This window comes from Cyphomyrmex costatus, unplaced genomic scaffold, assembly GCF_001594065.2.
Source record: "Cyphomyrmex costatus isolate MS0001 unplaced genomic scaffold, Ccosl1.0 scaffold17, whole genome shotgun sequence".
Taxonomy (NCBI): Eukaryota; Metazoa; Arthropoda; class Insecta; order Hymenoptera; family Formicidae; genus Cyphomyrmex; species Cyphomyrmex costatus.
Genome location: NW_017275715.1, coordinates 913,533 through 939,139, shown reverse-complemented (window position 1 = coordinate 939,139; position 25,607 = coordinate 913,533). Strand labels below are relative to the sequence as shown.

General features: G+C 36.1%; 3 protein-coding genes across 3 annotated transcripts; 1 reads left to right on the top strand and 2 right to left on the bottom strand.

Annotated features, from left to right (window-relative positions):
• The first annotated feature begins 4,793 nt into the window (after nucleotides 1-4,793).
• Nucleotides 4,794-8,706, top strand: lovit (loss of visual transmission). Its single transcript, XM_018537355.1, has 7 exons — nucleotides 4,794-5,024; nucleotides 5,435-5,697; nucleotides 5,867-6,124; nucleotides 6,409-6,659; nucleotides 6,900-7,022; nucleotides 7,264-7,653; nucleotides 8,112-8,706. Exons 1-7 carry the CDS (start codon nucleotides 4,825-4,827, stop codon nucleotides 8,505-8,507), a joined length of 1,881 nt encoding a protein of 626 aa, XP_018392857.1. The 5' UTR covers nucleotides 4,794-4,824; the 3' UTR covers nucleotides 8,508-8,706.
• A 181-nt stretch (nucleotides 8,707-8,887) lies between these two features.
• LOC108771929 (tetratricopeptide repeat protein 21B) lies at nucleotides 8,888-14,245 on the bottom strand. Its single transcript, XM_018537351.1, has 9 exons — nucleotides 13,094-14,245; nucleotides 12,604-12,858; nucleotides 11,784-12,505; nucleotides 11,340-11,656; nucleotides 10,796-11,130; nucleotides 10,389-10,596; nucleotides 9,978-10,291; nucleotides 9,416-9,809; nucleotides 8,888-9,278 (listed from the first exon to the last, which is right to left on the bottom strand). The coding sequence occupies exons 1-9, from the start codon at nucleotides 14,243-14,245 to the stop codon at nucleotides 9,040-9,042; spliced, it is 3,936 nt and encodes a 1,311-aa protein (XP_018392853.1). The 3' UTR covers nucleotides 8,888-9,039.
• A 983-nt stretch (nucleotides 14,246-15,228) lies between these two features.
• On the bottom strand, nucleotides 15,229-21,889 carry mtRNApol (mitochondrial RNA polymerase). The gene is made up of 9 exons (XM_018537339.1): nucleotides 21,684-21,889; nucleotides 21,154-21,267; nucleotides 19,945-20,147; nucleotides 19,572-19,771; nucleotides 19,102-19,487; nucleotides 16,405-18,787; nucleotides 15,751-15,922; nucleotides 15,576-15,679; nucleotides 15,229-15,432 (listed from the first exon to the last, which is right to left on the bottom strand). The coding sequence occupies exons 1-9, from the start codon at nucleotides 21,865-21,867 to the stop codon at nucleotides 15,324-15,326; spliced, it is 3,855 nt and encodes a 1,284-aa protein (XP_018392841.1). The 5' UTR covers nucleotides 21,868-21,889; the 3' UTR covers nucleotides 15,229-15,323.
• Between the last annotated feature and the right edge of the window lie 3,718 nt (nucleotides 21,890-25,607).

Below are 25,607 nucleotides of genomic sequence, written 5' to 3'. Positions count from 1 at the left end.
TGGCAAAGGAACGCGCAGGGTCGACAGTAGATTCTTCAGCGCCACTATAGGTTCTTCGACGATAAACGCACGAAATGTCGCACTACATTAAGATAATGAAAAGAGTTCATCGTTTCTCTATTTAGGCTCTGGATAAAGACTTCGAGATTTAGAAAAAAATTAAGGCATTTAAATATCAATTCAATTCAATGATAGTTTATATCAACTTTTAGAAAATGATCTAATATCAAAATATAATATTATAAAATCTAATGTTATTTAAAAATTATGCGCATATATAATATATAATTTAATTTCAAATAATGAAGCTATAAATACATAAAAATACGTATAAATATAAAATGCATACAATATATAATATGTATAGATAATTATACATATACATATAATTTGTATTCGGCTTTACCCTGCAAAGATAAAAGGAATAGCTTTAACTCATTGTCAGATACTTTGTACATTATAATTTGAACAATGATTATTCTTCTTGATAAACTGAACAGATAAGAGAATAGTCTAATTAATTATTTTTAAGAACTTCTTGAAGATGTCCGATCTGTTCGCTCGCGTCGGCACTGCGGAAGCGATTGGCGTGTATCGAGACACCCGGGATGCCTTAATTAGAACAAGTAAGGTACAAGCGAAAACTATAATTAATTGCTACTCAATTGAAGTTTGCCAAATCGGAACGGCAAGTAGATATATATGCGCTCGCAAAGCACCTCTTCCGTCCGTCCGTTGATGTCCATCTCGCCGGATTTTCTGATCACGATCAGATTCACGAAACCATATCTATATCGACGTCTCCTCTCTCTTCAGAATCTTTGGATTTACGATCTCGCGACCTTGAACTCATACTTCCGGTCACAAAATCCCCCTCTCTCCGTCGCGATATCTTTTCCTTGGCAACTCATCAGCGATAGTGCATCCCCTCGAGTATTTAACACCATCGGCGATATCAACGGCAACGCGGCGGTACGACAATGAATATTGATCCCCCGCGGTTTAAAAGCGCGTGGAAAATAGCCACCGCGCGTTAACGAAGTGCTCCACTGACGCGCGGACTCCCGTGGACGTAATTTCCTGCGAGGAAATTGTATCCTGCCGCATTCGTCCGCGTTCTTTTAAAAGGCCAGAGACGAGAGAGGGCGGTTTCAATCGGCTTCCCGCCGTCCTTCGGAGAAATAAACCTGCGTCTCGAAGTGTATTACTTCCGAGGACGGAAAATGTGTGGATTGATTCTCGACGTTTTGTAATGACGCGCAGGGATTTGAAGTCCAAGAATAAAATCCGTAGCAGCGGAGATCCTTGTCCATTTCGGATTCTAAAGTTTCCTTTGTATTTTTTATCGACGTTGAACGTTGCATGACATTATTTTTTCTCTGCGAGAGAGCTTTCGCTTTTAGTACGACCTATCAACGTCTCCTTTAAAGAAGAAGAGACTATTCAACATAAATAAAAAGGTTACGAGTAAAATATCGAAATTATTTGTTTGATATATAAAGAATATTTTTTTACACGTGTAAAGATAAAAATAAATTTGAGAGTCGCCCGCATAATAAAAAACATTTTGTATTTGTGTTTGCTAGTTTTGTTATTCTTAGAATGAACTTTTTATTTTGAATTATCCAACATAAATTTAACATGTCTTATTTGAGTATTTTGTATGAAATTGATGATGACATTTCTTAGTAAATATAACAAATATTGTATTAATAGAAGGAAAAAAAGTGAATTAAGAACTAAAAATCGGATCATAATTTAAAACTAGTTTATCTATAAATTTATAACGTTATTACTTGCTTTACGATATTTTTTATCGTAAAGCAAGTATAAAAGGACAATATAAAAGGAGAACGTTTCGACTTTATTAGTCATCATCAGCCTTAAATAAAAAATAATAATGGAATTAATAGTTAAAATTCACATAATAAAATGCCCACAAAAATATATTGTATTAATGTAATGTAGTCAGCAAAATCATAGCAATCTGCTTACAAATTATTGGCAAATTCAATCAAAGTATTCAGAAAATTGACGTGTCTGTATTAAGCTTGCGTTTTGCCGACACAACTTGTTGATATAATATGAGAGAAATTGTCGGCAAAAATTGATTAAAGCTTTTACTGGTTTTGGCCAGTTTTTGCTGTCAATTTGCTATCAGATTATTAGCAAGCTTTGCACGGCTTTGCTGACAATTTATTGTTCTATTAGTAGATTTGCCACCAATTTACTGATGTCATTAACTATTATATAATAGCATTTGCATCAAATTTGATGTCTTTTTATCGACAAAATTTGTATCAAATATTTGAAAAAATTTTTAATTTTACAGAAAAAATATTCCACAACTTAGAAATTGTGTGTTAATTTTTTGGTGTTAATTGTTCATACATAATATTTGTGTTACTTGCTAATAATTCGTCTTATGTTAAATTAACGCAATAGTGGATTTGGGATATATAAAGTGTATTAAATTTTACATAAATCTCCCAAATGTGAAGATTCAATTTTACAGCGTTCGATATATCTCGAAGAGAATTTAGGAGGTTGACACTATTAAAGCTTTGCCTGGAATATCGGGCATTGAGCATTAACGGTCGTGAAGACCTACAACGTACCGAGCTTCCGTTGCGTGAATGGCCTTGGTTGAAGCTGCGTGTTAGGCCGATAAACGATGTATTGATCGATCCATTTGTCCCCATAAAACTTATTTATTTCCTTATTTACACCGTCGTTTTTCCTTATAATTAATTTATTTATTTAACCAGGATTAGATAGAGCAAAATCAAATAAGAGCGAGAGGGAAAGAGAGAGAGAGAGAGAGAGAGAGAGTGAGAGAGAGCAAGCAAAATGAATAGACGTCCGTGTTTGCTCGATTTACCGAGACGTATTTACTGGTATACGTGGTAATCGGATTGTGTGTGCCAGGAGGGAAAGAGCGAGACGTTCCTCCCTTATTGGACATCATATAAACCTCCTGCCGTTACTGTAAAGAAAAATGCAACAGCAAGCTCCAACTAGTCTCTCAAGATTTGTTCATTGAGATGAAATCATCGCCCTGACTATACGATATACTGATTGCGAAGAATATTTCCTTTATACAATTGTAAGAGAATCATATTTCGATATTGTGCACGGAAAGAACGATTTTGCTAAAGTATCTAAGAATTTAGTTAGGTACAGATTTGGAAATAATTTTGTTGAAGTATTTCAAAATAATTATATAGTAGATCGCTCAAACCGGTTGTTAAAATGTCGAAACTTTTTGCAGCATCTAACCATGCTTGAGTTTTCGACATAATTATTTTTTGATGATCCAAAATTATTTTTAGATCTGTATCTAAATCTTTAAATATTTAAATTTTTTAATAAAACTGTTTTGTGATACACATTAAAAAATTTAACGCATTTCAAATGTCCTACATGATTCACTCAAATTTTTGTGTTAATTTAATACAAGAATAATTCAAAAATCTGTGTGTGAATTTCGAAACGTTCAATATTATTTTTATTTTTACATATTTTTTATATTTTTATTTTATATTGTTTCTTAGTAATATTGTAAACTAGATATTTATTAATTAAAAAATCTTATTACCGCTCGATTTAGACCATTTTTTCTTTGTATTTTGCATTGTAAAAAACGAGCGAAATCTAATTATTGGAAAATTAATTTAATACAAAATACTTAAATGACGCAATCACATTATTATGTTAAATTAACATTCGAGTATTTTCAAAATTCAACACAAAATTAACAAAAAACTTCAGTAGATTGTTTCTAAAACAAATAAAAAATATTTTTTACTGTATAATTTTTACAATGACTACAAGGTAATTAATTCTCTCTTTCTTCTTCAAGCAGACCAGATCAATTGCATACCTTCGATTTATACTTCGACTTGATCGTTCCTGAAATTTAAAACATTCTTGGTACATTAATAGGAGATTTCATGGATAACAAACTGTCTTAGGCATATATCATTAAAGAAGTCGTAATGGATTCCGATCGAAATTATTTAATTATTCTCTAGATTTTTATTGTTTTCTGAGGAAAACAGAATAATTTCAATTGGAATCTATTCCATGATAGGGGCCCTGATTGCACCATAGCTCATTTCGGTAAGTCGAGAATTCAGCGTTCGACAAAAGACATTGTGATTGCTTCTCCTGAGATTGCGCGGGCATTTCTCGAGCTTTCGTGCTTACTTCCCAGCGGCGAGCTTGCAGCGGGGGTGCTCGCTCGGCGATCAGTCATCCGTCGTCCGTCTGCGTCCGCGCTTTCTCGCGCGAGTCGCGATGTGGTCCAGCCGACTCGCAAATGACTCGTATTTCTGCCAAAATCCTATCAACAATCTAAAACGCTTAAGGTCGAACGTTTCTTATTGTTTGGATTACTCGTGTTTAATTGAAATAAGTTGCAACACGACGGAAAATGCGATTTGGAGATTCTTAATTCAAGAAAATCTGCTTCACGCATTGTGCAGATAGAAATAAAATAATAAAATTATGGTTAGTCGATAAAAGAGTAAAATCTTTATTTATTTTATTACTGATTTATTTCCTATCCTGTTGAAATAGGAAATTAAAATGGAATATTTGTGATTAAATTGTGTAGTTATGTTTTCTATTGAAATTATTTTTAATGAATATATCTGTGATTGATAACATTTTTTATAGTTGACGCTTACAGATCGCGAGAAAAAGATATGCAAATCACGGTGTTCGATTAGTGTTACCTTTTGAACAATGATGCACCTCAACACACTCGAGTACTCCATCGTTACATCGTTTATCCTGTGTCGTACGAGCTAAGAGTCGACTATGGTAGACAAATTGCACGAGTACGAGGGACTTATGGGCAGGATTCACGGTGTTCGCGATACCATCAGGGAACGATGGAGCGTGTGGAAAGAGTGGAAAAACGGTCTGAATCTGGATCAAGGCCTAGACGGACTAAAACATCATTTACGGGGACGGCCCAAATTAGAGCGTACTTTGGACGATTATTCTCACATCTACAGGTAGAAAAATTGCACGTTTAGCCAGCTGTATATATCAGTGTATTTCCCGGTATGCTTAGAATTCTTCTTACCATTTTTCAGAATTTCTCAGATCTTTTATATAAATTGGAACACTTTTTAAAAGTGCTACCAAAGAAATTTATCTTTTCTAAAATTTTTTATATTTGTGAATGCTATATTCGAGAATTTTTTTCATCAGAGTAATTAAACTAACAATAAGTTCTTTGTTTTCTTGCATGTATATATAACATAATTATAAATTTAAAATAGCATTTTATACTTTTTTTTATTACAACTCAATGTTATGTATAATATTACATTCATATTTAATAAAAATATATGTTGTAATATTTTACTAAATATGAATATCAGTTTTCATTTTCTTTATTTATTATTCCTAATAATCTCAGAAAGAAGACCCGCGCCGAATTGGTCAGGGTTTCGGCAGCTGTTATGGGAATCGAGTTCTCGTACGCGGCGGAGACGGCTTTCGTCTCGCCGACGTTACTCAAGATCGGCGTCGATCACCAGCATATGACGCTAGTATGGGCATTGAGTCCCCTCGTGGGCTTCTTCGTGACGCCCATTCTTGGCAGCATCAGCGATCGTTGTAAGCTCAAATACGGTAGGAGACGGCCCTTCATTCTCCTGTTGGCTATTGGAGTTTTCATAGGCAAGTTGCGAGTTTCTTCGTATCTCTTCACTTTAATATCGATGATATTTTTCATTTTCTTCGTTCATTCATTTGCCACTTTCACTGTTCCTATATCTACAGTTTTAACGGTTCCGTAGCGTATATGGAGCATCAAGAGAGGCGAGTGAATATTTTTGCATTTTTGCAGGTCTCATCTTGGTGCCAAATGGAGAACACATCGGTTACATCTTCGGCGATACTCCTTTCCACACGAACGAGACGATCCCACTCGGACATCGCACAACGGCGAAGCTACCCGAGGAGATAACGTCCGAATCTGTTGAAAGGGCTTCCTCGCACTCCTGGGGCATCCTCTTCACTATTCTCGGCACGGTGCTGCTGGACTTCGACGCCGACGGCTGTCAAAGTCCAGCGAGGGCGTATCTTCTCGATGTCACTGTACCTGGTGAGTAAAAAGGTGTACTCTGCTGACCGATTTGCGCAACGATGCATCCACTGAGATAATAATCTCACAAATCGAATTGATCGTCGATTTGATAATAATACTACTAACACATACACTTATCTTAAAACATTGTAAAGAAACTATAAAAAAAATATAATTTGATCTTTTCAAATACGAATGCAAATGTTGAAGGTGAAAAAGTAGAAAGCTGATTATACAATTAGACTCTAATAAATTCTACAGGCGATTTTTCTATTTGATTGTAACAACTGAAACTTTCGTAGAGGACCATGCCAAAGGCCTAAGTACGTTCACCATAATGGCAGGACTGGGGGGATTCATGGGCTACGGTTTGGGCGGCATCAATTGGGACGCCACGTCGCTCGGTGTTATGCTGGGTGGACATTTGCACGTGACCTTCACTCTCATCACTATTATCTTCATCATATGTGTCATATGTACCATTACCAGCTTCAAAGAGATCCCTCTTGCACTACTCGAACGAGATCAGTATCGGAAAATGGACGAGCCGAAGGTGAACTTCGTTTTTAATATATTACTATCATTTTTATTTCTCTTCTGATAAAAAATGCTTCATATTTTTTTAAATTTTTGTATAATTTTACTTTTTATCTTTTACGTTTGATTTTTATATAATATCTATAAACGAGAGATTAGATTCTTTATACATTTCTATTAAATATTATAAAATATTATAAAATATTTTTTCAAACAGGGTCATTTAATAAACCAATATTTCTTTTATTACGTTTAGGTTCCAGAAGAAAACCAAGGAACAGAGAACAAACAAGAGGAACGTGAAAAAATCATCCCTGACGAGTCAAAATCGTATGGCGCCTTCGATGTTGAGCACGAAACGGATCCCTCGAAAATGGAGGTAAATTCAAAAAATATTGTTTTTATCTCGATATGTGTAGTCCAATGACATGTTTCACTAAGCTTATTCTCATTTTAGCTGCGATTTCATAATTTGACCGAAGTGACGAGTGTTTAACTGCCTAAGCATTGTAAGCGTGGGATTAAAAAATTAGTAGGGACACGTTTGATAGGGAAAAATCGCTAATAAACAACAGTATAAAATTATCAATCAAGGAATTTGCCCTCCGTTTTCGCTCCAGACGCAACTCTCCGACTGTTCCGAGGAACCAGTCTCCGAGGGCAGCCATATCAATTATGGTTTCGACGATGTCGAAGATGAAGTAAATCACACAGCAACTTTGAAGGAGTACCTGCTGTCCATCGTCTACATGCCGCACAGTCTTCGCCAGGTGTGCCTGACGAATCTGTTCTGCTGGATGGCGCACGTCTGTTACTCCCTGTACTTCACGGACTTCGTGGGCGAAGCGGTGTTCGGCGGGAATCCGCGAGCACCCGTGGACACTGACGAGCGCGAACTCTACGAGGAAGGCGTGCGATTTGGATGCTGGGGCATGTCTATGTACTCGTTGTCTTGCTCGTGCTATTCGCTGATCATCGAGCGATTGATCAAGCGTTTCCGAGCGCGTAAAGTAAGAACTTCATTACTTAATCAACATACACTTAGTTTAATGTTGAGATCGATTTGCATCTATCCTTAAAATCTATTCTCATTTGCAAATTAAGCACTTTCTAGTAGAACATTGTTCATTAGAATTTTGAGATATACTGGTATCCCAGAATTACCGCCAAATATTTTGTTAACTATTGTGAAAATTGCAAAATGATAGAGAACATTTTGACTCAGTTTAGTCCGCTCTATCAGCACACGAAATATTTGGCGGTTATTCTGGGACACCTTGTACATAAAATTGCTTTTAATAATTATATCATAAATTTTTTCAAATTGTAATTATATGTAGGTAATTAGTTTTACAATTTAGAAAGAATGTTTAAAATAAAAACAGTATTAAAATGAAAAAACTAAGGCTAAAAACAGTATTCTCTATTCGTAACATCTTTTCATCGAATATATATGTTTTCTATTTAGGTTTACATCTACGGACTGCTCTTCTACAGCGTCGGTATGCTCCTAATGGCCCTGACGAAGCATCCAGCTGGTGTCATCCTTTTTTCGTGGACCGCTGGCGTCATGTATTCTACACTGTTTACCATGCCCTATCTACTTGTGGCACACTACCACTCGTCCTCGACTTTCGCCTTGACAATTGCAGGCGATGCAGTTTCCGGCGGTTTCGTGCGCGGCCTGGGGACCGATGTCGCCATCGTCTCCTCGATGGTATTCCTCGCGCAGTTCCTGCTGTCCTGCTGTCTGGGCACGATCGTCAGCCTCACGGGCAGTACCGCAGCGGTGGTTTACGTTGCCAGTATCCTAGCAATGTGCGGCGCGGCTTCGGCCACGCAAGTTATGTATCTGGACCTGTAAATCTTGCTCGTCGATCGATCAGGACTTTAAACCGTTGATTAATCATGTTTCAATAATTGTTCGTAAGTTAACTTCACAGAAGAAGCTAGAATAACCGTTATATCCAAAGTTATAAAATTCTGTTAGTTGCACATAATGGCAAGATGATCAAGATAATAAGCCAGATGTTAAGCTAGATAGATTTATAAGATAATCATAGCCAATTAATCATCACTGTACTAATCATTAATCAATAATTGTCAATTTTAGTGACTGTATCATCCAATTATGATTTCGTCCATTTCGTGTTAAACAATTTTGATGTTATTGTACATTTTACTAGCTAATAAACTATCAATTAATATTATAAACTGCTAAATGTTTCAGAAATGTTTGCTGATGGAGTGGTTCTAAATGTATTTATTCGTTCTAAACAGTCTAAAGTAGTATATATAATATTTTCATTAAACAAAAAAGGACGGATGTGTACGCAACGTGTAACGTAACAAGTAAATCGTCGATCAATGTATCATGCTCGAACAAATCCAGATGCTCACGTACGAAGATTATTAATGCACTTTTCCAAGATGTCTTTCCTGATCCTCGGATAATCCGTATTCTGCTTCAGCACTTCATTACACGCTTCAATCGCGTCGGCGTAGGCTTTTGCTTTCAAGCAACAGTAAGCCAGCTTATAGCCCACCGATAATTTCGTTTTGCCGCCGCATTTCCAAGCCTGATTATATCTCGCTGCCGCTTCGCGATAGTTCTGATCTTTTTCAGCGATGTAACCTGAAAATGAAGATACCTTTAAACCTCTTAAAAATCTTTGAATAAATAATTTGCAGTGGAATTCAGGTCAGCGATTGAAATGCAATTCAATATTTTATTTATTAATTATTCTATATAATTTTAAATTGTAATCTAACCCGATAGCTCGTGGGCCCGTACGCAGGTAGCGTTGTGCTGCAGCACTCGCTTCAGCAGTTCGTTCGCCAGGTCATACTTGCTGGATTGTACATAGATGTCCGCTAAAAGCAGCCAGCAGCGTTCCAAGTACTCTGCATCCTCGAATGTCCAAACATTCTTGCTAACGCGCTTCAGATGATTCCGGGCGCGCGGCGTTTGCTTCAGTAGAATGTGTGCGGTGGCCATACCGAGAGCGGGCCCTACATGATCTCTCAAAGTCTCCTGACTGGCCAATGTAGTACAGTCCAGCAAAGCTTTCTCGATGTTAGATTTCTGCTTGGTGGCTAACAAGAAGAAGTTGCTGAGAAGCTTGTGGGTCAGTTCTTCATGAGGACTGCCTTTGGGATTCAATTCCTATAATAAAACATTTTTTATTTGGATCGTGTGCGTGTGTGTGTGTATGTGGCTACGCCCGTATTCTAGACGCCCGTTCTATGTTTATCACTTATTTGAAAGAAAATAATATAAAACATACAGTGCGTGAGTGCCCAAACCGAACGTATCAATTGATATAAAACATACCTGCAACAATCGATAAGCTGTCCTCAAAGCCATCGTCCTTGAATCCTGATATTCGATATCGTCGTCGTTGAAGGCCTCGTTCGATAAAGTAGTGTCATCATCTGGATCTAGACAGATCTCGATCATATTGTAGATTGCCTGCTGGCCCCATTCTGGATCGCGTCGTGCAAAATTGAAGTTGCGAAGAGCGGAGTTCAGTTTACCCGTCCTCCAATCCAGTAATCCAGCGCAGTAGTAGAAACCAGCCTCGACGTTGCCTACACCCATCGCGACCTGAGCGCGTTGTAACCACTCATCGAGGTCGTCCATAGTACCTACGACGCGAATTATAATACATTAATTTTAAATATACATCAATGCCTCAAGTTAAAATATCTCAAGCGAGAGTGAGAAGTTTAATAAAAGAGAAACCTGTTCTGCGCGACACTTCTATCAGTCTCGCCAGGGCAGTCCAGTAGGTGGGTTGGCGTAACAGCAACTGTCGAAAATGGAATGCCGCTGTATCAAAATCTACCTTCCGAAATGCGAGGTCCGCCATCATCACGGACGCAGCCTCGTTATTAGGATCGGCGTTCAGTAAGATTGAACAATTCTGCGCGCATCGGTCCAAGTTGTTCATCTATGATAAATACATATTTAAATATATTTCAAATTAATATATGAAATCAAAATTCTTGACTATTTAATAAGACAAAGTTAAGATTTATTTCATGGATTCTTCTACTAATATTTTCATCAGACATAAAGATGGGATTAGTGTTAGAATTCTAAGTCTTTCTTTTTTTTTTTTTTTTAGAGATTTTATACGTATTATTCACCTGCATATAAAGCTTTGCCAAGGAAAGCAGAGCATTAACATCCGTAGGCTTGTGAGCCAATGCCTCTTTATAATACACTGTGGCTTCATCATAGTTACGTAAAGTTGACGCATAGTCTGCCATCGTCAAACAGATATTTGCCAGCATATGTTTCTGATCTGCAACATCCGGCGAAACAGCCAAACGTTGGATGTATCTATGTTGGTTCTCTTTGGTTTCCTTCAAAGTTGCCAATGCGCCTCTGATGTTGCCTGACTTCTCACGCACCTTGGCGAGCAGTAACAACTCTTGTCCTCGCATCTCCAAACTCAGAATGTCGGACTCACCTCGTTTGTCTAAATAAAGAAGAGAAAAAGTAGATATAATAATAAAAAATAATGTCTATCTATATTATTATGATCAAAAATAGATAGGCAAATAATTTGTTAACATTATTAGAATTATTATAAATATAATTAAGTAATGAATAATTATTGTATATAGTGTTAAGTTCATATTTAATATTATTTTATGTGAAACAATATTAATTTTAAAATAAATTTACCTTGCAATTCTTGCACTAAAGTGGCTTCCGCCTTGTCATACTGTTTCATCTTCATATATAATTTAGCCAGATCTAACTTTAGAGCAGCGCAATTTTCCTGCTTCACTATATCTTTGTAATAACTGATCGCTTTCACGTATTGATGTGCTTTGACAAGCGCTTTGCCCATTTTGTTCGCAATGTCCGCTTTATTGATCGGATTTTGTGAAAGCGCTTGCTCGTACGCTTCTATCGCTCTCTCTGGTTCTTGTATAGACATGTAAGCGTTACCCAACATGCTGTACGTCTTTGGTCCGGGACAATGTTCCACCAATTCTCTAAAAGGTGAATATATCAGCGATAATATAATATTCATTTTAAGATCCTACATAAATAGATATATCCAATAAATATAAAAACTAATAAACAGAATTATAACAATGACAAAGATTATATCCTTCATACCTGAAACACTTCGCAAACGCCTGGCGATCTTTCTTATAGTTCAAATTAATCTCGGCTAATCTGGTGTGCGCTTGCAAGTAATACGGTTGCCCTGGATGAATGTTTCTCAAGCAGCTAATAGCGTTTTCCAGTTCTCCAATGTCTAGATAGACTTCAGCAGTACCAATGGTAATTCTTCCAAGTTCAGTGGTGCCGGCGAGATTCGTTTTCGCCTCATCAATAAGCGCCAGTGCTTCAGTGAACCGCTTTGCCTTGCTATATGCTGCAATCAACTCTAAATACAATGTTGCTCGGTCTGATGTGGACATATCGGATTTTCTATTGGCGCTGCCAGTCAAGCCTGCCAGCGACATGGCTGTCTGACAACTCTTAACACAATTCTGCAGATCACCAGCCTCTCGTTGCACCATGCCGATGATTAAATGATAGACTGGCTCTTCTCGGATCTTGAAGTTGTAGCTTAGACCAACTTCCAGGTTCTGCGAAGCAAGCTGGTACTTGCCCTGATATGCCAAAATCTGAGCCATTAAGAGATGGGCTTGCGCATTGGATGGTTCTACCGTATCCAGCAATCTCCTGAGCAAGATCAATGCACCCTCGTAGTCGCCACTTTGCATTTTAGCCTTACTGAGCAGTAATGTAGCCACACTGGAACCCGGACAGGCTTCCACTAGTCGTTCCAATAAGCGAACACTCGGTTCCTTCTCCATTGCACTACACAACTTAAAAAGGACAAATTGATATAATTTTTTGTTCTTAATGTTACAATTAAATAATAAATTAAAATGCATTAATTTTTATTGACTTAAAAAATAGCTACCTCGTCACTCATTGGGGACTTATTCAAAGAATGCATTAAACGTTGCTTTGCAATTTCAAGACATAATCCCGGTTTAAGCTCACTAAGGTACTCATAACCGTAGAGAAGACCCTCAGAGCTTTTCAACAAGATGTTTGCCGCCGTATCCAAGTAACCAAGTGCCTTAATGCTGTTTTCTTTGGAAGTGATCTTTGCGGACATAAACAGTAACTGCACATTTGTCGAATTCGGCTGTATCTCCATCATGATCTCCACCTGAAATGTGTAAGATAAATTTCTGTAATACCTACTCAATCATCTCAACTAATATGTCTAGAAATTATTCAGAATTGTTTGCAAAAAAAGCAGCTTTGTAGTTGTAAAATTCTTTAAAGTGAATTATATTTAGATTTCTAGATTCAAAGAGGGACTAAGGATAAGATCAATCATATTAAAGAATTTTACAATTTTGCAAAGCTACTTTTTCTGCCAAATTCAGCTATTCATTCACCTGTTGCCGCGCCTGGTCCAGATCCTCCGCAGATCCTTGCAGCAACTGACAGTGTGCTAGGCCCAAGAGCGCCACGAAAGAAGATGGATCAGCGCGGATAGTGTTCTTGTACCAACGCTCGGCGTCCTTGACATTGCCTAGAGCGATATACAAATCACCCAGCTCTGCCATCAGTTCCGCGTTGCTCGACGATGTCGCTTGCAGCATCTTTTCAGCCGTCCGTGCCAACTCTAAAAGAATCCCATGGTCTTGGAATGCAATGCCAGAGAATAGTCGTAGGTTCTTAATCAGCAAGACCATGTTCTTCGGTTCAGCAAGCAGCAAGTTACGTAGAAATAGCTGTAATTGGGGTAGACCCTCGCTGGGATTACCGTCTCTGCACAAAGCTACCATCGAGCTCGCTTTGATACCGTCCAAGTTATTCGACTCGATGGAGAGCACACGGTTCACCATCTCCAGCACCTGTTCCCAATCCTTCGCTGCCAATAGGCACTTCATTTTTTCTATCAATGGAAGCGGTAACTTGGGATAGCGCACGATCAAGGAGTTCAGGATCAAGATGGCATCTGGATAATCCCCGACGCGTCGTTTTGTCTCTGCAGAGCCTAATAATGCACCCAGATTCCTCGGCTCTTCCTTCAAGACCAAATCGAAGGAGTTTTCCGCCCCTCGAAGATTTGCGCCTGATTTCAAACTGAGCTCCAGCCATCCCTTGATAAGTAATACATTGATATTTGTGGATTTCATTTTGCTTGCTCTGTCCACATACTCTTTTGCTTTGTCTACTTGACGAGAAAGAAGCAGCACGGATGCTGCTAGACATAATGAAATACAGGATGCTTTTCTGCGCTCGTCTCGAATCCTGTTCTCTATCTGAGTCATAGTGCTTCTCTCCACTTCGCCGTCAATCAGAGCAACATTTTGCACGAGCAATGCTGGCAGCGTGACATCTGCATAGTTCAGCAAGCTGGAACTCTCCTTGATGGCCTCGTGGTTCTTGCCAACAAGAATGTTTGCCAGACAGAACAGTAGTTTCAGCCTCTCGCTGTTCGGGTAAGCATCGCGTGCCTGCTTGACTTGAGTCAACATGCCATTATAATAATGCTGTCGGCAGTACCACTCAATCAGAGCTACATGTTCTGCTTCATCCATTTTTGTTTTTGTTTTTATATTATCAGTCTATTATATTTGAATCTTCTATAATCTATTCTGAAATAAAATATGAGTCCTCGATTAGTACAAAGCTAATATTTTCAAATTCAATAAATAAATAATAGATCTAATTTAATAAAAAAAAAAAAAAAAAGATAAATCTGCGAGTCAAACAAGACAGTATTCTTATCTTTCTGAATAAGGTATAATAAAATTTTGAACTTCTCGAGATTCTGAAAACTTAAATATAGATGAGTAAAAATAGAAAAAAATTAAAAATTTTTTAATTAAAAAGAGTTAAAAAATTATTTTATTAATAGAACTGTTTTGTTTATTAATAATATTAATCATTTATTTTGTGATTTTTATATTCACGTTCTATTTTATATGTATTTATTTATTCATTATGATATTCTCAATACGTAATATTCTGAGCCTACCTTCACATCGCTTGACTGAGAAAAAGCACCACGGTTTACATCGTTCAATAATGTTCGAAAATCCGCCGCTGGCAGGGTTTTCCCCATTCGTCTTCATACATCATGAATGCAATTTATCCACAAGATGATTTTTCGTTTACATCCTGCTGTTAATGTTGAAGTAATAACATAAAATCGACGAGGGAAAAGGGGACAGATAGGTTATATTATTTGTTGACGACGCCATTACTATAGCAACCGCTAGTTAGAATACCTGTCGCACTCACTCGGCTGATTCACGGGATGGTATTTAAAATGATCCCATATATGTAATACTACTTACATATATGAATGATCCGATCTTATGTAAATTCAAAACGAACCCCTTTGGTTTCATCTCGAGGATCTCAAGTTGAATTTAAAATGTATAAAGTAAGGAAGAGATATTTATATATAAAACGGTTAAAGCTTTAAAAATCTATTGTCCTATTGAGCTATTTACATATCCTTCTAGGAATTATATACCTAAAGTTACATTTGGCAGTTTGTACAACGCACATCGAAGCCAATTCATATGTTAAAACTTTACAGTAGTTTACAATCTTTACAATCGTACACATTTAAATGATACGTTTTCTTGTAATAAATACAGTTACATTTCAATTAAAAAAGTATCGAGACGACATGATTGTGTTGATGTCGAAGGTACCCTTCTTCGGTATTTTCTGGAAGACTAGTGAAACATCTTCGCCTCGTAACTTCACATCTCTAAAATTTGAATCAGACATTCTTAATATAAAATGTATCTATTATTTCTTTTTTTGCCTCTTATTTTACAATTTATACTTTCAGATTCCTAATTCACAGATTTTTCATTATTCAAGACCCTAAAAGATATGCAAAGAACTCACTGTTTATTGCTCGCAAAGGACTTTCCATATTTCTTACAAAAGAATTTGGATAAATCTTCGAGAATGGGCTCACTGTGAAGCGCGATGAATTGCTCCCGGCAGATCTGGAAAGTGAGACATTGTATACATTATGTCTTTGTCTGAAAATATTTGTTATCTTTGTGATGAATCTTACTCTGTTCATAATATCCACCGTGCATGCATGCGTCCAGAAACAATCGTGCACTGACATAAATGTGATTCCCGCCTGTTCGGAGTACAAGCTCGTCAACATCATGTGGGAGGAGTCCAACGAGTGGATGAAATTTGGCGCAAAGGCATTTTTTTGTTTCATCGTGTCCACCTTCCTGTAAATGGTACTTGTATTACGTAAAAAAATTTTATTTATGTAATCTATATAATTTACATAATTATAAAAATAATTTAAATAATGACATCTATTACACAAAAGGAAACACAATGTACGCAATAATTCCACAAATACATAAATTGATTAATATAATTCAGAAATAAAAATTCTCACGTTTTCTAAATTTTATATTTGATTTAAAAGTTTGGAAACATTTCTTTTAATTGACATTTTTGGGATTATTTAAATATCTAATGCAATGTTCTTTTCCATAAATTTCCATAAATTTTTAAATTTAATAATTGTTATTTTGTATTTAGAAAATGTTAAAAATACATTATAAATATTTGAATAAATAATCCCAAAAATGTCAGTTTTTAAAGAAATATTTCCAGACTTTTGACCTGGACGTAAGAGACAAATGCAAATATGAGAAATATGTAAACATGCAAGAAAATGTAGAAAAATTGGTGTTCTCACTTGAAAACTTTAATTTTTAAATTATTTGTTTTTTTATGCTTGGTGTAGGGTTGTATGACCGGAAGACCCAACGGTGTCATCCACTGCACATACTGGTTGCATCTGATCGTGATAGCGCGGGCGCAATCTGTGAACCAATTCTGTATCTCCTTCGCGCTCTCAAACATGCTCTGGAGAGACATGAATGTCTTTTCAACCAAGTACATGCTGCCACTCCAAACATAATTCTGATCAAAGTCCTTCAAATCGCTGAGCTGCCTGGCGATCTGTAGCCTGGCGCCAAACTTTGTCACGCCATACACTGTAGTCATTACAGTCTGTTTCATGACCTTCCTACTGACATGTCCTTCTAGGGCTATGGCTATTTTATTGCCAGCTTCCGCGTCAATCTTCCTGTATTCATCGACCATACTAGCGACGACACTATACACGTCTTGTGGCCTGTCAGAAGGAAACAAGTTCACGCTCTTTGCTCCTATTAGATCCCTCCCAAGCGCAGCGTAATGCTGCAAGCCGTTGCAGCTACCGTCTTGATGAATAGGTAGTCGACAGATGTATTTCTCGACGTTTGGGGATTGAAGAGCGTTATCTATCTCTTTGCATGCCGCCAAAGTTTGCCATGGTTCATCGGTCTTACTCCACCACATTTGTCCAGTCAGGGGATTTCTCGCGCTGTCCACAATCAGGTCCAATATCTCATTCGCGAACTCTAACCGTTTGTGCATCGGTTCTCTCTTCTTCAAACCGGACATGTTTATCGCATGAATCTTCAGCCAATCCAGACCATCGGGACCCAAAGGCTTACCCTGAGCGAACATGAGAATAGAGCGACCTAGGTCTGAGCTGAGATGAGTCAGATGAGGCGGCACTGGATACGCCCTTCCTCTAAAGTCCAGATTGTGCGGCATCCAGAATACCTTGTCCCTGAAGTGATTGGCAAGGGATAATTTGTAGAGACAGTCGCACCATAACGAGTGCATCTCGTTTTTTGTACGCTTCAGTTGAAATAACAGCCTCGATATCTCTTTAGGACTTTTATTCGTTTCACTTGCGATGACATCCGCCGAAGATGGAACTACTGTGGATGGTTGAGGTACATTCAGCTCTTTTGAGCCCCCATCCCTGAAAATCTGGATCAAGATATCCAACATGGGCACGTTGATTCTCCACGGAATCGAACCGAGTTGATTCAAACAGTCGAACGCTGGATATAACTGTCTTGTCGATGTATTTCTCAGCAAGTATGATGGTCTCATATAGGGGTCGCGAACAAACGCCGCCTTGGAGACCAAATAACCGCCAGTGTTTACGTCGATCCAAGGACGCGGTGGACAAAACGTCGGTAACAAAATTGTCTCGAAAGACAGTGTCTCCGAGTACGAGTCCTTGTAAAGTCTGTGTAGCTGAGGGTGAGGCTTTATCTCTTCCATGAAGAATTTATTGGAGTGGAGCCTGAAAAGTAGATAGAACGCAGGTATCTGTCGCTCGGGCGCGCCAGGCTTGGGTACGTGTGGGATCTTCACGTCGTTCACGATGATATTGTAGAGAAATTTGCCTACGTTTATCAGAGTGTTATGAGACCATTCTGGCACCGTCATTTCGCAACACATACCAGACTTTTCGGCCTCATCGACGAGTTGTTGCCACTTGATGCGCCCGTTGCTGATCCTATCAGCAGGATTCTTCTTTATATACCACTCCAAATACTTCTTATAGATTTGAATGGAATTGTCTATGATACCGTCCTTCATCTTTCGCTGAAACTCGTACCTCTTATAAATATACATTCCCAGTGCTAGATAAAAATGCGTCATACTATGACTGAACCCCTCAGAGCATTTTGTCAGGTGGTTGATTTCGTTCATTATCGCCTTGACATACTCTTCCTTAGGTAATACTTGCAAAAATGGATACAAGATTTTCAAATCGGTTTTCATCTTTGTCTCCTTTTGCTTTAGGTAAGTCAGATTTCTCTCGAAAGCCTCGGTCACAGTCGATTTCCAGATCTTCTCCCATTCCATGATTCGTTTAATAGCTTGCTGTCTAACTTCGGGATCTCCAGTAAACAATGCAACACTCTTTATATTCATCGTACATTGCTTCTCTATGTCGATCTGCGTACGCATCATATCTCGCAATTCGTCCTTGGTCACTACTCCCTTCACTGGGCTCTGCCAGGTATTATTTATCGTCAAATCCTTCAGTAGATTGCAGCTATATGAGATATTATTGGTTTGAGGCTGTACACGGATGTAATTAGGATCCAAAGATCTCATAGAATGAAGAATGGCATTGCGTTGCATTTCGTTCGACGATGCGTTTATTATTTCATCAAAGGAGATGCCACTGTAGTTCATATCTGCCATCACTTCAGCCGCGCTTTCTGCAAAGAGAGTCATATTTAAATTATAAAAATGTTATGAGAATATCTGTGCTTTCAATACTTTCATCGAGTTTATTATTTATAAAATTTCTGCAACTCACATAGAATTATAGAAACCTAATTTTCCTAAAATCTAGATTATTTTAAATACTAAATATAACATTATGTACAGAATAACTAAAACACTCTCAAATCATTTAAGAAAAATTTTGGATTACACTTTAAAAAATTATCAATTACGTTAATCTCACAAAAATATATTTACGAGTTTTGCTACTTTTTCTCATTTTATTTAAAAAAAAATATTGATTTACCTGCTCTTTTCGCCTGGTTTTTCATCCTGCCGATTATCTCGAACATGAGAATATACGTCTCGAAGTTCGGTTGTACACATTCCATTTTTATTGTTCTGTAGATCTCGAATACCTTTTCCACATGCGCATTAGAAATATGGGTCTTTAGGAGCAGATTGTAGAGCGGAATGAGGGAAACATTGTTTCTCTTAAAATAATTTTTATTCGACGTGAGCAACTTGAAGGCTTTATGAGGCATATTAATCTGTATATAAACATCCATATGCGCTAATAATTGAGAAATTAGATTGTGACCGAAAAGACGATTCTCTAACAGATCTGGTTCATTTGTGAAAGGGATCATAGCATATGAATTTGAAGATTTATCATATTTTGGAGTCTTCAGACTGTAAAAATGAATTAAACATGGTTAAAGTAAAGAATCTTTCCTTTTATAAATTATTCTAATTATAAATGTTATAATAACTTACAGTGTATCATTCTGACTGTTATCTATGTCTCCATTTTCATCATTCTGTAGCGTTTCCAGAAAGGAAGAATCCTTAATTAACGTAGTGTAATCACTTATGCCGGACTCTTTCAGATTCTCCATAACTGAGGGCGTATCATCAAATTGCTCATCAAATTCTTTAGGTAATGTGGCATAATGTGTATCGTCCACTTTGTCATCCTAAAATCAATACACCAATTTGATTTTTGCAATTTAAATACCATGATATTTAAATTATATTTTTAATATCAATATTTGATATCATTCAGAAATGTATTGTATCACATAATTTTTCAGATTTCAATTTTTTTTAGAGACGCGCGCATATCATAAAATTTAAAAAATCTACTTACTTTATGAATCAAATCCTTGTCAAGCTCAGTCTTTTCATTAATATCCTTGTTTTCTGTTGTTATTGTCTTCTTTTTAACACATAAATTAGGGATCTTGTGCAGTTGGTCTAGTGTAATATTAGGCTGATCAACCAAGATGGACATCTGGGTAGAATTCAACCTGCTCACTGCTGCTTTCCTGTTGCTGGTTGTCTGGTCTGTTACTAACATAGTAACAATACAAAATTATTTTTTATTAATCATCAGATTGAAAAATTATGACATTATGACATGGGTGTAATCAGAATTTTATTTGTGGAGAAAGGAGAGTAATAAAAAAATTAAGACTTATTATTTAAGTATTAATTTATAATTTTAAGGAAAAATAAAGTAAATCGATAAATTAAATGTGTAGGTATATCTCTATTAGAGGAGGAGAGTAATCAAGTTGTATAGATTATAAACTTCTTTTATTTTATATTATTTTTAAATAATTAGTATAGAAGTAAATTATGCATATTTAATTTAGTAATTTACTTCATTTTTCTTACAAAATAGTAAACTTTGGTTCTTTGAACTAGAAACAGTAACAGTAGTTCCTTTCCTCTCTGTCTTGAATTCTTAGACCATCTTTTTAGAACTTTCATCCTCAAGTCTTTCTTCTTATCTAAATTAATTTTTTGTAAATATTCATTAAAAATATTATGTATTTATTTAATATATTTTGTAAATATTCATTGTAAATATTTTTTATAAATATCCATGAATTTTAAAATTATCTTATTGTACTGTGTAATTAACAAGTCTGTTCTTTTTGGCTAAAGTTCTAGCATGGTTCATCTTTTCTCTTTTTCTCCGTAACATGGAAAGAAAAGAAAGAAAGATGAACCATGCAAGAAGTTCAACTATAAAGAATAAACCTTTGTAATTGGCTCTCCCTCTCCACTGCCTCCCTTAGCTACACGTATGCAATATGACATCATGTTTTTTCATTTTTAGTTAGAAGACACTATGCTCATTGTATAACTCTCTCTTTAATAAAACTATCAAAAGGAGTTATGTTAGAAATGCTCATAGTTATATTAAGCAAAATATAGTTGTTCATAAAGAAATTATTTAATTGTTGTACTTTTTGAGTGTTAAGATTACTCATATTAATACAGGTTACTCCTCATATTAGATACATGCTTATTATTATACATGGTTTTACATGCTTATTGTTATATATACCTTCCAATAACTCTGCGTATTTCTTTGAACGACGTTTGACTTTCTTTTGTAAGGAAGCGCGTAGTTTTACTGTATCAGTTGTTGCATAATGTCGAATCACTGTACATCTCACTGCTGAAAGTATACAAAATAAGTTATTATAAGAATTAGATATAAGAATAGGATTCAGTTTCGTTCAATCTTTATGTAATCTTCCACTACCTTGAAAAGATCCATCTACAGCATCTAAATATTTTAAGCTACAAATATATATGTATACAGCAATAACTAGAAAAGGAAAATTAATTGCAGCCTTTGATAATGCATGACATCGTTGCTTTATGATATAATTAACGTGAAAACACACCAGAATAGAGTACGAGCGTGACTATAAAGTGTACAAAATTCTTTCATTACGACTGATATCAGAAAGTCAAAATTGCAAAGAGATAAAGATTGTAATAAGGTGAGAAGAAATGAAATTCGCAAAACGAGACGGTGTTTCTCGTAATCATTCGTAATTAGAGGACCTCGAACACGTTTTTACATACCACGGGGTGGGCTCAGATGATGGAAGTTGCAGAATGAGCATAGCCGTGCCCGGCTTTGAGTGACCGGTCGGGCTGACACGATACGTGCATTTTGCATCGAGACAGCACGCGTTCTTAAAAAGTTAAACATCCTTACGATGGCTGCGCGACGCGAGTCATCGAATAATGCTGATGATGGTCGCATCGACACGCTGACATAACCTAACTTTGCGCACAAATTGCCATAATAAAATTAACATGCGGTAGGGAGACAGGACAGGAGGGCGATAGTTTACCAGAGAGAAACCTGAGAGCGGCCATGGCGGCCTTTTTCCTGTAATGCTTTACACTAGCGACACCAACGTCCATTTTTGAGCTACAGGAACTACGTATCACGAGAGACAGCGAGACGCGTTTTGTTTATAGATTTTTGATGAATGCACAGATGCTTAGTATAGACATCTGTGCCGTCACCATCACGGTCGAGTGGTTCGTCGAACTCACAAGATAAGCTCGCGTAGTGTGTGATCATGGTGGAAATTCAAACAAGGTGAAGCGTGAAGTATTCCGTAGGACGCGCAGTCGTTCATGTCACGTGATGTCACGAGCCAATCAGCTTGTGGTATTTAATGCATGAAATGAAGATAGCTGCTCTTCGCCCGCAGCAGCGAGCAGCGAGAAGTTTCATTTGTGCTCTTACTGAAGTGCAAGGCCACCTCGCTGAATTTATTTGCGCCATTTCGAGGAACGCGCCGTAAAATTAAATCGACGGCACAGCACACCGGTGAGACAACCCAATTTTTTTGAATTTAAGGTTCGACATGAGAGACCCATGAAGACCTCTAGTCAAAGATGAATTTTTATACCCAAATTACACGGCTAAAATACTGGATGGATCACGTTTTAATTGCGATATTCGTAATCAGAAAAGGCTCCTGAAGGCTCGTATACAGAGCTATTTTTTTGTAAAAAAAAAAAGGCATAACAATATTTCTGGTCTCCACGGGTCACTCCTGTCGACCCTTCAAATCTTTATTAATTTGATAGATTTAAGTACCTCTGTGAAGCTGGCACCTCATTTTTTTAAAAATGAGGTGCCAACTTCACAGAGGTATTTAAGTATTTTCACGATTTCAGCGATCATGTCCTCTCTCAGGTTTCTCTCTGGTCTTGCTCTTGAACGACTTGCATTTTCTGCACCTCGGATTTTTCGCTTGTTCTCATCATGTAGATAGTGATAGTACAGAAAGTGCAAGCAGAAGGGTCACTCATATGATTAGTGCCTGCAAAAATGAAATTGTTATTTATTATTATTATTCTCTTTTTATGTTTATTTCTAACAGTGTAGATTAAATTTAATTGTAGATTAGTTTTAAAAGTTGAACTTACTTTTTAATTTCTTTTCTATAATTTAAATTTAATAAAATATGAAATAAAGGGGTAAAAAGAGTAAATTAAATGGAGTGTAAAATACAGACTTCTATGTAGAAGCTGTGTGTATAATTAAAATACAGTATAGTAGAAAAATATAATTAAATTATCGACTATACTTGAAGTAGAGTGTGGTTACATTTTTACTTTTTCTGACTTTGGCTTATAGTTCTTTGTCTCCTTCTTGCTGACCATGGATAAATCTGCGCAAGCGCGTTCAGTTTTTATGAACAATAAAAACGTGATCTAATTTTACGCAATTTTACGGCGACGTTTCTTTATTTATCAGGTAACTATGGAAATGCTGATTTCCGTGATGAATTTTTTCTCTCTGTCTGTCTATGATAAAGCGGGATTAAAGAGAACGAGAGCTTGTTTTTTTTTATAAAACTATCATAAATTTCTATAATTAATTTACGGCAGTTTATTAAATTAGCAATACAAATTTATTGGATTTTTTTTTCCACATTTTGGACTTTTAATGATATTTAAACAATCTGAAATTTTCTAAGACTAAAATTTAACATTAATATATAAGTTTTCATTCGAATTTTTTAAATTTTAATTTCAAAAAATTGTTTTAAAATGAGGAAGAAATATTAATGTATATAACTATTTTGAATATTTTCAATCTTAATTTATATATAATATAGACTTATTATTAGTGAATATCACGAAAAAAATATTGAAAATTATGATTTTTTTCGTGCGCTCAAATATCACGTGCAATTTTGTGAAAAAATGTAGTAAAATTGAAAAAAAATAATACATAACTAAATAATATACTAAACTAAAAATAATACCATTTTTTCATCTAGGAAATATATACAACTTCATTAAACTCAGAGCATTGATACAAAAATGTATAAAGATATCCAAAACTGTGTGTAGTTTTACCAGAAAAACTTATTACAACAAAATTGTATAAAATATATATATAAATAATACAGGCAAACCGCAGTAAAATTGAGGAAATGGTATGAATTATATGAGTCGCATTCTGTTAAACTTTTGTTCCATCTATCTTGAAGTAGTTTAAACTTTAACGTTAAAAAAAAACAAATAATTATGACTCACACACACAATATTTATTACTTGCAGACCGAATACTTGAACTTCTTCATCTTCTGAAAGGTCGCACACGTGACGTTTGTATGCATCAAGATATTGCGGCAGAATATTTTTTTTACATAAAAAAAAATAAGAAGACAATGTTTGCTGACGCAAAATAAATTCTTGGCTGTATAAATGTGCAACGTTTAACGGATCGAATCGGGGCCATGCATCCTGTAAGGAAATTAAGTATGTAGTATATTATAGATTTTTTATTTAACATATTAGAGAAATAACGTAACAGTTACACTGAAATTACAGATATAGTGACGTCAAGAAGGATGAATCACAGATTGGAAAGCTTAACGGAAAGTGGACTTTCCTTCTCCCGCCTCACGGAACGCGAAAAAAGTCGCCTTCTGGCATTTAAACCTACAAGTGCTCTTTGCTTTCTATGTTTCTATAGCTTTTTCCTTTTTTGCGACTGTTTATCAACAATCCTATATCTTCCCAAGCCACATATAAAATCATCATGACATTAAAATTATGATAAAATGGCTGTAAGGATTATTACAAAAAGTTACTTTGATTATTCTAATAATTTTTATTTTTATTAATAATTTTAAATTATTAATGATTTCCAATTATCAATTATTTTTAATTATTAATAATTTCAATTATTATATTTACGATTTTTTAATTGTGTTAATGCTTTACATTTTTAATTATTAATAATTCATTAAAATAAAATTAATGTGATTTATTTTTTTGCTTATAGGTTATTATTTGTTTCTTATTTTTTTCCAGCCAGAAACGATTCAATCAGCCGATCATTTCTGATTGAATTTCGAAATTCCAGAAATGCAGAAATAGAATAAAATAAGCAAAGAATCGAATGATGCGGTCGAAGTTTCATTACAAATACTTTGAAGCATTCGGTTGATCAATCAGAAGAAAGAATTTTACGAATTGACTAATAAAAGAATGATTCAAAGCATTTGTAACATTGATCGCTACTCAAAAAGGTAACAGGCAAAGGGTGCAGTCAAAATCTCACTAAAAATGTTTTAAAGCATTTGATTTATTAATTCAAAGAAAGAATTTTTCTAATTGATCAATCAAAAATTCTTTTAAAACGTTTATTAAGTATTAAGTTGACCTAAGTAATAAAGAGCAAGAAACAGGAAGCAAAGAGCATATTGCAAATTAGGCTTTATCCTCTGTAATTCATGAGCATCTCGATAAAGTGTCTTGCTAAAGCAACCGCAATTCTAAACTCGTTTTACTAATATTTAATTGTGAATGCGCGCCCGTCCTTGGCTCCTTGGACTGCACAGAACGAGAACGGGGTTCGCTAAACAAAAACGCGAACGAGAGCCATTGTTATTTTGCAACACGCGCGGGAGGAGGCATTTAACTCGAAGGTTCCACTTTTCCCCGTCACGGTCACGGGAGATCGCG

Bases quoted from the DNA above. Each gene is read 5' to 3' on its own strand.
- lovit (XM_018537355.1), top strand. From the start codon at position 4,825: ATGGTAGACAAATTGCACGAGTACGAGGGACTTATGGGCAGGATTCAC. The intron at 5,025-5,434 runs GTAGAAAAATTG...TAATAATCTCAG, and splicing joins GATTATTCTCACATCTACAG to AAAGAAGACCCGCGCCGAAT. The intron at 7,023-7,263 runs GTAAATTCAAAA...TTTTCGCTCCAG, and splicing joins CGGATCCCTCGAAAATGGAG to ACGCAACTCTCCGACTGTTC.
- LOC108771929 (XM_018537351.1), bottom strand. From the start codon at position 14,245: ATGGATGAAGCAGAACATGTAGCTCTGATTGAGTGGTACTGCCGACAG. The intron at 12,859-13,093 runs GTGAATGAATAG...TACACATTTCAG, and splicing joins TGGACCAGGCGCGGCAACAG to GTGGAGATCATGATGGAGAT. The intron at 10,292-10,388 runs GTTTCTCTTTTA...TTCGCGTCGTAG, and splicing joins AGAAGTGTCGCGCAGAACAG to GTACTATGGACGACCTCGAT.
- mtRNApol (XM_018537339.1), bottom strand. From the start codon at position 21,867: ATGCGACCATCATCAGCATTATTCGATGACTCGCGTCGCGCAGCCATC. The intron at 19,488-19,571 runs GTAAGTTATTAT...TCATTTTTACAG, and splicing joins AACAGTCAGAATGATACACT to TCTGAAGACTCCAAAATATG. The intron at 18,788-19,101 runs GTAAATCAATAT...CTCTCTTTGCAG, and splicing joins AAACCAGGCGAAAAGAGCAG to AAAGCGCGGCTGAAGTGATG.